At 35.8% G+C, this 13,451-nt stretch overlaps 2 protein-coding genes and 1 pseudogene across 2 annotated transcripts; all 3 read left to right on the top strand.

Annotated features, from left to right (window-relative positions):
- The first annotated feature begins 976 nt into the window (after nt 1-976).
- LOC118054448 (GEM-like protein 5) lies at nt 977-2,756 on the top strand. Its single transcript, XM_035066044.2, has 3 exons — nt 977-1,614; nt 1,798-2,075; nt 2,338-2,756. The coding sequence occupies exons 1-3, from the start codon at nt 1,212-1,214 to the stop codon at nt 2,545-2,547; spliced, it is 891 nt and encodes a 296-aa protein (XP_034921935.1). The 5' UTR covers nt 977-1,211; the 3' UTR covers nt 2,548-2,756.
- Nucleotides 2,757-6,786: 4,030 nt separating this feature from the next.
- Nucleotides 6,787-8,544, top strand: LOC118054449 (GEM-like protein 5). The gene is made up of 3 exons (XM_035066045.2): nt 6,787-7,408; nt 7,593-7,867; nt 8,137-8,544. The coding sequence occupies exons 1-3, from the start codon at nt 7,012-7,014 to the stop codon at nt 8,344-8,346; spliced, it is 882 nt and encodes a 293-aa protein (XP_034921936.1). The 5' UTR covers nt 6,787-7,011; the 3' UTR covers nt 8,347-8,544.
- Nucleotides 8,545-8,680: 136 nt separating this feature from the next.
- On the top strand, nt 8,681-11,280 carry LOC118054561 (GEM-like protein 5; annotated as a pseudogene).
- The last annotated feature ends 2,171 nt before the right edge of the window (nt 11,281-13,451 follow it).

The following is a 13,451-nucleotide window of genomic DNA, read 5'->3' on the forward strand; positions in this document are numbered from 1 at the left end:
TGCTTGATTGAGAATTGAGTTTTATAATTTGTTTTGATTTGCTTTCAATGGAGTTATCTAAATTTCTTAAATTGATTCACGAGTTTGATATGTTAACTCGATTTAACCAAGGTCAATTTTTATTTATTTATTTTCTATGATATTATCTCAGTCCTATGATTTGAGTTATAGGTTTGGAAAGTTGACCCGGGTTGATTTAAGTTTTTTTTTGTTATTTTTTAATTATTTAATTTTAATTTCATTCTTCAACATTTGATTTATTAAGAATAAGACTTCATAATTTATTTTGTTTTACTTTATATAAGCTAATCCTTGTTTCATGACTTGAGTCGTAAGTTTAGTAGGTTAAATGAGGTTATTTTTTTAATTATGTACTTTAAAAAATTTAACAAAATATTGAGTTGATTAGAAATTCAGCACTTAACTTTTTTCAATTCGTTTTATATGTGGTTATTATGGTTTTATAATTCAAGTTGGGTATTTGATAGATGAACTTGAATTAACTCAGGTCGATCTAATATGTTTTCACTTCAATGTTTTTTTTTATATATATAAAAATACCATCTTAAATTTTTTTAGTTAAATTATATTTTTACTAATTATTCTAATTACATTTGAATTATTCTAATTACATTTGAACCTACTTCAGAATCCATTCAATTTAATTTTTTTACTAGAAAAATATTAACAACATGCACCTAGATATAGTTTTTTTTGGCTAATCTAGAAATATCCTAAATTGTCATCCGTTTTCAAAATATCCTACATCTGGACAGAGCATAATTCAAAATATTAAATTAGTATTTTTTAGATATTTTCCATTCATAATAATTTGTTGATGCAAAGCAGACAAACCTTCTTTTCTATTCGTGATAATATCAAGCAGTGCTTTGACATTGGCACCCCTTTTGCAAAATATCTAGAAAGAGCATAATTTATACAATATGGCTGGCTAAAGACGCTGAAAACATTATTGCTAATCTAGAAGGTTGATTTTTCATCTTTCTTCATTGCAAAGAAAACGAAACCGTGTCTAGAAATTATATAATATGGATAACCCATGAATTGAACTTCTATAAAGCAAGAGTTTATTAGCACCAACCAAACCATCAAATCTTCCAAAGAGTTCTCACTGAATCAGATAACTAATCTTGATCTGCCGCTTTTTGTGTTTTCCCCCTTTACCTTCCATTCAATTCCATTTAGTAAAGATGACAGGCACTCCTCAAGAGACAGAAACCCAACAAGTACCTCCACCACCACCATCTCCAAAGGCTGATCAAGAGGCAGAATTCCATGAACCAACCTCATCTGCCACTGTCACGGAGGAATCCCACCCTAAGGATCACCCACCAGCATCGGATGAGAAAACCAAGAAATGGGGCACCCACATCATGGGGCCTCCAGCAGCACCTAATTTCCACCCTGACAACCAACAGGCTGCCTTATGGAATGCCAGTGAGCACCAGCAAATCCCCGAGCACCCATACCTGGTTTATACTCCCATTGACAAATCAGAAAAGTCAACCCAGAAATCTTTTGAACCTGTGATCCATAAGTTTCAAGAATGGGGCAAGATGGCAGAGACCGTAGCCCGAAACATCTGGCACAATCGTAAGTTGATGTTCACAAACCATGAAATATTAAATTTAGCTAATTGATCATTACAGTGACTGTGACCATGATAGAGTAGCGATTTTCTGGCATCAAAGCGGACAACAAATTTAGTTCAAGTGTATCTTCCAATCTTATTTCTGATATGTTTTAACACGCACCTGCACATACACTTTAATGCAGTTAGCACAGGGCCATCTGTGCCACAAGCTGCCTGGGGTAAGGTAAACCTGACGGTGAAAGCAATGACAGAGGGTGGCTTTGAGTCTCTCTTCAAGCATATATTTGAAACCACCGATCCTAATGAGAAGCTGAAGAAGAGTTTTGCTTGTTACCTCTCAACATCTACTGGCCCTGTTGCCGGGACGCTCTATCTATCAACTGCTCGAGTCGCGTTCTGCAGCGACCGTCCTCTGTGCCATACTGCTCCTTCAGGGGAGGAGGCCTGGAGCTACTACAAGGTAAATGCATCGCTAGACACCAAGTCGGATAGATTTTACTACATTCATAGCTATTATTATATATAGTTAAGCTCTGTTAAATTCCAAAAAAAGGTGAAGTTGAGAGAAATCGTGCATTTATAAAAGGGTAGGTTCACGGAGATACAGCGAAACAAAAATACAAATATTTGTCAATAAACCTCAAACTAAGTTTTCTATCTTGCTATAGCCATCCGTGTATATCATGGTACTGATGAATTCAATAATAATTTATTTTGAGCAGGTTATGATACCCTTGGAAAAAATAAGCAGAGTCAGCTCGGAGACCATGCTGGAAAATCCACCAAGGAAGTACATTCAACTTGTAAGCACCGATGGGCACGACTTCTGGTTTATGGGTTTCGTTAATTTCGAGAAAGCCTTGCAAAATCTATCAGAGAGCGTGTCAAGTTTCAAGGAAGCAGGAATTGCAATTCAACCAGTTGTTGTTTAGCCAATGATTGCATTTGGAGTTGAATCCTTCATGCCCTTCAAAATTTTGATTTTCACTGTTTCTATTGGATTTATTGTTTGTTGTCTGAAGGGAGTTTTCTTTTGGTTTTCCTGTTGTCATTCATTTATCCTCTTCTATCATGTATTCTTTTCTTTGATTGTTGTTTATATAGTTGTGTAGATTTTTGAAAACGGAGTTGCATTTGGATATATTTTCTGATATACTTTCTCCACCCTCCCACCGCATTCTTAATTTGGAAAAGCCTCAACAGCATTGTTAACAGTATAGGGGGCTAAATACTTAAAGACTCCTCAAAATTCGAGGTTATATGAATGACATGAATGAAATGCTGTCAACATTAAAGAAAACAGAGAGAGACCCGGATGGCTTGTCATTTAAGGGCTTCAATTCTATAATGGGTTCGATCATTTCAGTTTTTTTGTGAACGTTAATATTTGCAAGAATTGGAATTCCAAAAAACGCCGTGATTTGATCTTAACATCCAAATAATTTCAAATGGTCAACAAAAATAACATGACGTGATCAAAGAAAATCTAAGGAGGTTTATCCAATGTGCAAGTTGAGATAATCCTTCTGCAGTGGGCAGTGTCGTTGAAAGGAAAACTTTTACTTGGCCAAAACCGTCGTAATTTGATTGCTAGAGCACAGTATATAGTCTATAAAACATGATAGGACTGTCTAAAATGAAGTTTTTTCAGGAAATGCTAAGAGCAGAGAATCCATCCCCACCGCGGAAAGTGAATTAATAGCGGAGTTGCAGGCTGCCACCACAAATCATTGAAAGTGAATCACAAAAGGTAAAAAAGCTCCATGCCGGTGGCTACTTAACAAATCAACCGATCGGGCACTATATCGGCGAAGGATATGACAAATCAATTGTAGAGAAAATAGACAATTACCAGCCGATCGGGCACAATGTCGGCAAAGGATATGATTGCTTCCTCAACTCCTTAATTAGTATTAATACTTATCAGCTTGAGTTTTAGCAATACACAAATCAACCGAATTGTGAAATAGACAGGTTAATAACTACCGGAGGTGAAATGGTAACTTTCGAAGACACAGATACTTAAGAGTTACGCAAATGCATAGTTAAATTAGAATAGGATCAGTTTACGAGGTCCCTTTTACGTGATCCATTAAATTAAGGTTGCTGATAGCATAGCCGGATATTTAAACTAATCGTGGGATATTGTTTGTTAATTTATGACATCATTATTTTTATTATAACATTTATTTAATTATTAAAATTTACAAGGATTTGTTTAGTTTAGGAATCATAACTATCAAACAAAATTCTATCTCTATCTTTTTTTCATCATGTCTCTTTTATTTTAATTATCTCTGTCCTTTTTATTTTGAAACACTAACAAAACACTATCTAAAAAAAGATTATTTAAGTCAGACAACCTCCAAAAAATAAATAAATTAGAATAGCATAATCAAACACCATTAATTATATTGCTCTTTATTAAAAAAGGATTGTGGGATAGAAATCATAATTTAGAACATTGAAAAGTACATGCAAGAAGTAGAAACTCTAATAAATCATAAAATTATTACCAAAGACTACCAATAATTTCAAAGTTAATTTATAAGCTGATGGATTTGAGAGAGTATTAAAAAAAAAAATTGATACAAAAATATATAATTTTAAAATTTATAACTTGACTTATTATCTTAAAGATAACATGGTCGAGGAGGGAGTTGAAATATAGTTTCAATCTTTTAAGAATGAGTTTAATTTTTAATATTTAACTAGAGGATGAGTATTTTTTGCAAGTAGTAGGGAATGACAAGAGACACTATATTTCTTTTTAATTATATGAAATAAATATTTTTATTATAATAGTTATTTAATTGTTAAGATTTACAAGGATTTGCTTAATATATGAATTCCAATGCTAGTTGAATTCATGTAACGATCAATTTTCTTAAATTAAGACTAAAAATAGGGATGTTTAACTTATTCTTTTTATTGAAAATTATTAAATCCCAAACTTATTAGTATTTTAAAATCCTAATTTTCATTCACTCTAGATATTACATCATAAACAAAAACAGCCAGGCTGTTAAATTTATTAATGGTGTCTAGCTAGAAACCTATTCGATTCTTCTCCTGATAATTTCAGTCGGCCAAAAAGTTATTTGGCATTGCCACCTGTTCACCTAGATAGTCCTCCTCGGAAGAGTCATCTGGCTAACAGGCTAAGGACACTTTCAATCTAGAAGGTTGATTCATCTACTTTCTTCAATTCATCAAAAATAATAAAAAAAAAAAAAATCTGCTTTCTTCAATATCGCACTGATAGTTTTTGCTCTTGCCACATCTACCTTCCATTCAGTTCTAGGCGGTCAAAATGACAAGCTCACCTCAACAGGTACAGCAACATGAAGTACCAGTCCCAGCATTATCAGCTCCTAAAGCTACAGGAGCCGAATCTCATGAGCCACCCTCATCGTCCACTGTCACAGAGGGGTCGCCGCTTCAACCACCACCAATATCGGATGAGGAAACCAAGAAATGGGGCAGCCACGTCATGGTACCACCGCCTGCATCTAATGTCCACCCTGACAACCAATGCTAATCATGTGCGGAACACCTAATACGATAACTACTTAAATAAATAAAAAATACTAATGAATATTCGAGATTCAACGAGTTAGACATGGATATCGATGTTTCTTTTTAATAGATAATCTATAGTTTATAATTATTTATTTTGGATATGGATACGATGAGTTAGATATAAATATCTATATTTTTTCTAATAGATAATGAATAGCAAATGATTATATATATTAAAAAAAATCTAAATATTCTACAAATATAATAATATAATATACATATATATTTCGTAGTTAGGTTAAAGCAAGTTTTGAATCAGATTTTACAATATTTATACTATACTCATTATCTATCCAGTAAGGCAATCATAAAAAAAATATTCATCCATTCGTGTTGGGTAAATATTTATCGGCTTTAGATTAAACTATGATTACTACTCCCACCTAATTATTCCTTCAATTTCCTTTTGCTAGGCAAACCTTGTAAGAATCCCCAAACTTCGAAGCTAGTTTAGATTAGATCCACAATAATTAAATCCGCAATGTAAGAATGAATTAATGATCGATACTATTAAGTAATACTTGATGATGATGTGATTTTTATTTTATATTCTTTTACAAAAACAAGCAAATTTTCAAAGATTTTTACTTTTGAATCACGTGAATCTCACATGTAGACCAAACTTTATATATACATATATACATATATATACATACATACATACATATATATATACATATATATAAAATACAAAACTCTTGTATTGATTAGTATAATTTATTCTCATCATCCCATACTTAACCATTACATTAACCTAAATTAACATAATGATTTGATTGAGAATTCATTAATACATAGAGGATTTAATCTAGATGAAAAATATATTTAGACCTAACCAAGATTAGTCCTATAAGCTGAAGACTTTTTTGAGGTTCCTTCATGATATATTTTCTAAGATTTTATCAATCTTAAAAAATTAAAACAACAGGAACCAACATTGACACGACCAAACAAATGCAACCCCTTTTCAGTTTGGCACGGGGAATTATAGTCTGATCCCAATAATTTCAAGTTTTACTTTTTGGTTTTTTTTAATGAGTTTCACATTTGTTCTCTAAAATTCATTTATTTTACCTTTCACTTCATAACCTTTGAAATCCGAAAAATAGTCATAAAAAAATAAAATAAAAAAGATAAAATTGTTGGTTAACTACATTTTTATCATAAAAAATATCGATTTTAATGCCATTAAATTTCTTTTCATGAAAAAGATGTCATTGAGATATTTTAATATATTTTTAAATAAAAAATAATTTAAAAAACTATAAATATTTCAATGTTAACCAATACCTTAGGATTCTGTCCATTAAAAAGAGAGAGAGAGATGTTGCTTTCGCCTGATGACATGTTTGGGTATTTCAAAGCAAAGCAGCCAAACCTTCCTTTCTTACCGTGATGATCAATCGGTCAACAAGCGAAAAATTAATATTTTTTTAGATATTTTATTAATTTGTTGATGCAAAGCAGACAAACCTTCTTTTCTACCCGTGATAATATCAAGCGGTGCTTTGACAAAGGCACCCGTTTTCAAAATATCTAGAAAGAGCATAATTTATACGGCAGGCTAAAGAGGCTGAACACATTCTTGCTAATCTAGAAGGTTGATTTCTCATCTTTCTTCATTGCAACGAAAACGAAACCGCGTCTGCAAATTGTCCAATATGGATAACCCATGAATTGAACTTCTATAAATCAACAGTTTATTAGCACTAATTTAACCATCAAATCTTCCAAAGAGTTCTCACTGAATCAGATAACCAATCTTGAGCTGCCGCTTTTTGTGTTTTCCCACTTTTACCTTCCATTCAGTAAAGATGACAGGCACTCCTCAAGAGGCAGAAACCCAACAAGTACCTCCACCACCACCTAAGGCTGATCAAGAGGCAGAATTCCACGAACCAACCTCATCTGCCACTGTCACGGAGGAATCCCACCCTAATGGTCACCCACCAGCATCGGATGAGAATCCCAAGAAATGGGGCACCCACATCATGGGACCAGCAGCAGCTCCTAACGTCCACCCTGACAACCAACAGGCTGCCTTATGGAATGCCAGTGAGCACCAGCAAATCCCCGAGCACCCATACCTGGTTTATACTCCCATTGACAAATCAGAAATGTCAACCCAGAAATCTTTTGAGCCTGTGATCCATAAGTTTCAGGAATGGGGCAAGAAGGCAGAGACCGTAGCCCGTAACATGTGGCACAATCGTAAGTCGATGTTCACAAACCATAAAGTATTAAATTTATCTAATTGATCATCACTGTGACCGTGACCATGATAGAGTAGCGATTTTCTGGCGTCAAAGCAGACAACAAATTTAGTTCAAGTGTATCTTCCAATCTTATTTCTGATCTGTTTTTAACACGCACCTGCACATACACTTTAATGCAGTTAGCACAGGGCCATCTGTGCCAAAAGCTGCCTGGGGTAAGGTAAACCTGACGGCGAAAGCAATAACAGAGGGTGGCTTCGAGTCTCTCTTCAAGCATATATTTGAAACCGATCCTAATGAGAAGCTGAAGAAGACTTTTGCTTGTTACCTGTCAACATCTACTGGCCCTGTTGCCGGGACGCTCTATCTATCAACTGCTCGAGTCGCGTTCTGCAGTGACCGTCCTCTGTGCCATACTGCTCCTTCAGGAGAGGAGGCCTGGAGCTACTACAAGGTATATACATCGCTAGACACCAAGTCGGATAGATTTTACTACATTCATAGCTATTATTATTATATATAGTTAAGCTCTGTTAAATTGCAAACAAAAGGTGATCAAGTTGAGAGAAATCGTGCATATATAAAAGTGTAGTTCACGGAGATACAGCAAAACAAAACTAAATATCTTTGGCAATCAAAGCTCAAACTAAATTTTCGATCTTGCTATAGCCATCCGTGTATATCATGGTACTGATGAATTCAATAATAACTTATTTTGAGCAGCTTATGATACCCTTGGACAAAATAAGCAGAGTCAGCTCGGAGACCATGCTGGAAAATCCATCAAGGAAGTACATTCAAATTGTCAGCACCGATGGGCACGACTTCTGGTTTATGGGTTTCGTTAATTTCGAGAAAGCCTTGCAAAATCTATCAGAGAGCGTGTCAAGTTTCAAGGAAGCAGGAATTGCAATTCAACCAGTTGTTGCTTAGCCAATGATTGCATTTGGAGTTGAATCCTGCATACCCTTCAAAATTTCGATCTTCACTGTTTCTAGTGGATTTATTGTTTGTTGTCTGAAGGGAGTTTTCTTTTGGTTTTCCTCTTGTCGTTCATTTATCCTCTTCTATCATGTATTCTTTTCTTTGATTGTTGTTTATACTTTATATAGTTATGTAGATTTTTGAAAACGGAGTTGCATTTGGATATGTTTTCTGATATACTTTTCCCACCCTCCACCGCATTCAACATCGTTTTCCATTTCTTAATATGCAAAAGCCTTAACAGCATCGTGAACGGAGATAGCGGGCTAAATACTCAAAGACTCCTCAAAACTCGAGTTTCTATGAATGAAATGATGTCAACATTAAAGAAAAAAAAGAGAGAGACCCGGATGGCTTGTGAATTCTATAATGGGTTCATTTCAGTTTTAGTGAACGTTAATAATTGCGAGAATTGGAACTCCAAAAAACCCCGTGATCTTATCTTAAAGTTAATTGGTAGTATTGTCTTTCCATTTCATCCAAAGGTTATCAAATGGTCAAGGACAATAACATGACGTGATCAAAGAAAATATAAGAAGGTTTATCCAATGTGCAAGTTGAGATAATCCCTCTGCATTTGGCAGTGTTGTTGAAAGGAAAACTTTTACGCAGCAAAAACCGTCGTTGTTTGATTGCTGGAGCACAGTATATCGTCTATGAAACATGATGGACTCTTCAACCTACATATATTCAGATAGGACTGTCTAAAATGAAGTTCTTCCAGCAAAACGCCGTGATTCTGATATTCTTGTGAATTGGTAACTTTCGAAGACAGATAATTAAGAGCACGCAAATGCATAGTTAAATTAGAATAGGATCAGTTAAAGTGGTAACTTTCGAAGACAGATAATTAAGAGTTACGCAAATGCATAGTTAAATTAGAATAGGATCAGTTTATGAGGTCCCTTGACATGATCCATTAAATTAAGGTTGCTGATAGCATATTCGGATATTTAAACAAAAAACAGCATAGCTATTAAATTAATCAATGGTGTCTGTCTATAAACTTCGATTCTTCTCCTGATAATTTCAATCGGTCAAAGCGGCCAAAAAGTTCTCTGGAATTGCCACCTGTTCATCTAGATAGCCCTTCTCGAGGGAGCACGTGGCTAACAGGCTAAGGATGTTTCCACTCTAGAAGGCTGGTTTATCTGTTTTCTTCAATGCAAAGAAATACGTGTGTGGAGGCTGTAGAACACCCAAACCTTGAACCTCTATATTTGGACAGCGCTCTACAAGCTCCATAAAAACAATCGGCCTTTACAAAGGAAAATTCAATCTCGCACTGCTAGTTTTTGCTCTTGCCACATCTACCTTCCATCCAGTTCTAGCCGGTCAGAATGACAAGCACACCTCGACAGACACAGCAGCATGAAGTACCACTCCAACCATTATCAGCTCCTAAAGCTACAGGAGCAGAATTTCTTGAACCACCCCCATCGTCCACTGTCACAGAGGGTTCGCAGCTTCATCCACCACCATTACCGGATTAGAAAACCAAGAAATGGGGCACCCACATCATGGGACCACCACCAGCACCTAATGTCCACCCTGACAACCGGCAAGCTGCCTTATGGGTTGCCGTTGAGTACCAACAAATCTATTAGTATCCTTAAGTGGCTTATACTGCTGTAGAAAAATCAGAGAAGTCAAGCCATAAAATCTTTGAACCTGTTGTGATTCATAAGTTCCATGAATGGGGCAAGAAGGCAGAGACGACAGCCCGTAACATCTGGCACCACTGTAAGTTGATACAACAAATCCTAAATATAGCTAATTTATTGTGAGCAATCGGTATTTGAGCACGATCAAGGTGAACTGAACATCAAACTTTATTTCAAGTACAAGTATGTTTGCTGATTATCTAAATCTAAAATTGCAGTGAAGGCAGGACCGTCTGTTCCAGAAGCTGCTTGGGGAAACCTGACAGCGAGAGCACTAACAGAGGGTGGCTTTGAATCTCTCTTCATACTGATATTTGAAACTGATCCTAGTGAGAAACTGGAGAAGACTTCTGCCTGTTACCTATCAACTTCTACTGGCCCTGTTGCTGGATCCCTCTATCTATCAATTTGCTCGAGTGGCTTTCTGCAGTGATCGTCCACTATGCTATTCTGCCCCTTCAGGCCAGGAGGCATGGAGCTGCTACAAGGTAAGAATATCTGAAGGCACAGATTCTTATTACTACATTTATAGTTATTTTCATAATGGATCTCCATTGAATTGCAACAAAATGCTAAGGTAGGAAAAATCAAGAAGCTAAACATTTCAATATATTATATTATCGACACATTAAAGCTCGATCTAAAGTTTGACGATGAAAATGTTTATTTAACAACCATTTGTTTTTTCCCTAATTCTTTAGTACCATAATATGCCCAATATCATTCATGAAAACCAGTTTGTAACAGTAACAAATCGAACACTGTCAGTCTGTCACAGGTTCTGCACCACACAGAATTTTGTATCTAATACTTTTATACTGGACATTATCAATTTAATTTATATTAAATTACGTTTATAAATGGTTGTTTCTGTTTCAATAGACGTTTGCAGTGTCCTACAAATCTCTATATTATAAATGAATAAGAATAATAATAAATAATTCTGATGAATGTGTATTTGTAAAAATTGATAGGTATTTATAAGGGTCTTTTGTGATTAAAAATTATATTATATGTATAAAAAAAATACTCAATAAATGCTTGTAACGTCATTTTTTTTTCTTAAGAAATACTTACAAATATAGTGCATTTCAATATTAAATGACTAAATGACTATTAATTATTTCATTTCTGCCGAAGAAAAAAACAAAAAAAAAAACTGAGTTTGATAGAATAGTCAAGTTTTTTATATTTTATCAGGACTTATTCTTTTTTTTTTTTAAGTTCAATAATATTAAATCATTAAGAAAATTAAAAATAACTTCCATCCTCATTCTTTTTTAATTGAATTTTTTTTTATCCTATGAGATATGATATACCATTACCGAAAAGGGAGTCGAGAAAAACGAAAATGAGATGCAATATGATTTTAGAATTTGGATTCTAACATAACCCAAGAGTCCGATACATTCAATCTAGGCCCATTATGTAATGGGCCTTTGCCGACCCTAGGCTTAATATGGCATCCAGGTTCTGCTGTATATGTAATGGGCTTTTGCGGATCATTGAGCTTAGTACCACACTGCAAGGGACGGCAAATAATTCCTGGCCCTCCAAACCCAACTGTCAGTTAATTATTAAAAGGACGAGATAATTAATATATGGGTAGTAATTAAAGAAGTAGATCAATTGAGATAATAGAATTTGATACTTTATTCTGTATTCTTGGTGCTGTTTAAATACATAGTATACGGTTTGCATTAACTGTAGATTACAGAGTTTTGTTGCATCAGTTACGGAAAGTTTGTTGCATCAGCTAAGGATAAAAGATGAGATACTCTTTTGAATTCTTGTTGCCGGTTTACAAGCTAAACAGATCAGCTTGTATTTGTTGGATTGTGTATATCATTTACACACCCCCGCAAGATGGTGCTCCCATCGGAGATACCAATCTTGGACAATAAAAGAGAGAGGCGTTGTCTGGACAGAGGCTTAGTCAAGGCATCGGCTAGCTGATCAGCTGTGGCAACATGAGATACACGTAGAGAGCCAGTAGCTACTTTGTCACGGACAAAGTGGAAATCAATGGCAATATGCTTCATGCGAGAGTGAAATACCGGATTAGCACAAACATAATTAGCACTGATATTATCACAATATATTACTGGTGTGCATGAGACAGTAAAATGGAGTTCTGCCAGGAGAGATTGTATCCATGCAAGTTCTGCAGCAGTGGTAGCAATGGCTCTGTACTCAGCTTCTGTTGAAGATCTTGCAACTGATTTTTGTTTCCTTGAACTCCATGAGACAGGATTACCACCAAGAAATATTACATAAGCTGTTGTTGAGGTTCGGTCATCTACGTTGCCAGCCCAATCAGCATCAGAAAAGGCATGCAATGAAGGAGTGCGATGCCTGCGAAGATGGAGACCGTGAAAGATGGTGCCTTTAAGATATCGCAGCAGACGTTTGGTGGCTGTCCAGTGGTTTTCAGTGGGGCAATGCATGAATTGAGAAAGCTTGTTTACAACAAATGATATATCTGGGTGAGTGAGGTTTAAATATTGCAATGCCCCAATGACACTCCTATATTCACTGGCATTGGCAAGTGGTGATCCATCTTTAAGGACAAGAGAGCCAGTGGTAATTAGGGGAGTGCCAACTTCTTTGGCCCCTTCCATGCCCGTGCGAACCAATAGGTCATGTATATATTTATGCTGTGAAAGAAACAGACCTGAGGTGGTAGGCAGCACTGCAACACCTAGGAAGTAGTGGAGTAAGCCGAGATCCTTAACTGAGAATTTTGTTGACAGAGCTGTGATGAAGCTTTTGACAAAAGAGGAATCATTGCCAGTTACAATTAAGTCATCAACGTATACCAGAAAATATATGAGTTGTGCATGATGATGATATATAAACAGAGAAGGATCTGAGACAGCATTTGTAAAACCATAAGACAGCAAGAAGGATCGAAGTTCATGATACCAGGCCCTGGGGGCTTGTCGAAGACCATAGAGTGCTTTACGAAGTTGACAGATATGAGTCGGAAACTGGGAATCAATAAATCCTGGAGGCTGAGACATATACACTGCTTCAGACAACGTTCCATGAAGAAAAGCGTTATTAATATCCAGTTGACGAAGTGGCCAGCCATTGGTAACAACAAGGCTAAGAACAATTCGGATAGTCGTGGGCTTGATGACAGGACTGAAAGTTTCGGTATAATCAATGCCCGGCCGCTGGTGAAACCCCTTTGCAAACAAACGTGCCTTGTAACGACTTACTGTGCCATCTGAGTTTCTTTTGATTCTGAACACCCACTTACAGCCAACCAAGTTGATTGAGGAAGATGGAGGAACAAGGTCCCATGTGCCATTACGTAGTAAGGCATTGAATTCATCTGACATGGCAGCACGCCATTTCGGGTCACGAAGAGCTTGTGATGCACAT

Source organism: Populus alba, chromosome 3, assembly GCF_005239225.2.
Source record: "Populus alba chromosome 3, ASM523922v2, whole genome shotgun sequence".
Lineage (NCBI taxonomy): Eukaryota > Viridiplantae > Streptophyta > Magnoliopsida > Malpighiales > Salicaceae > Populus > Populus alba.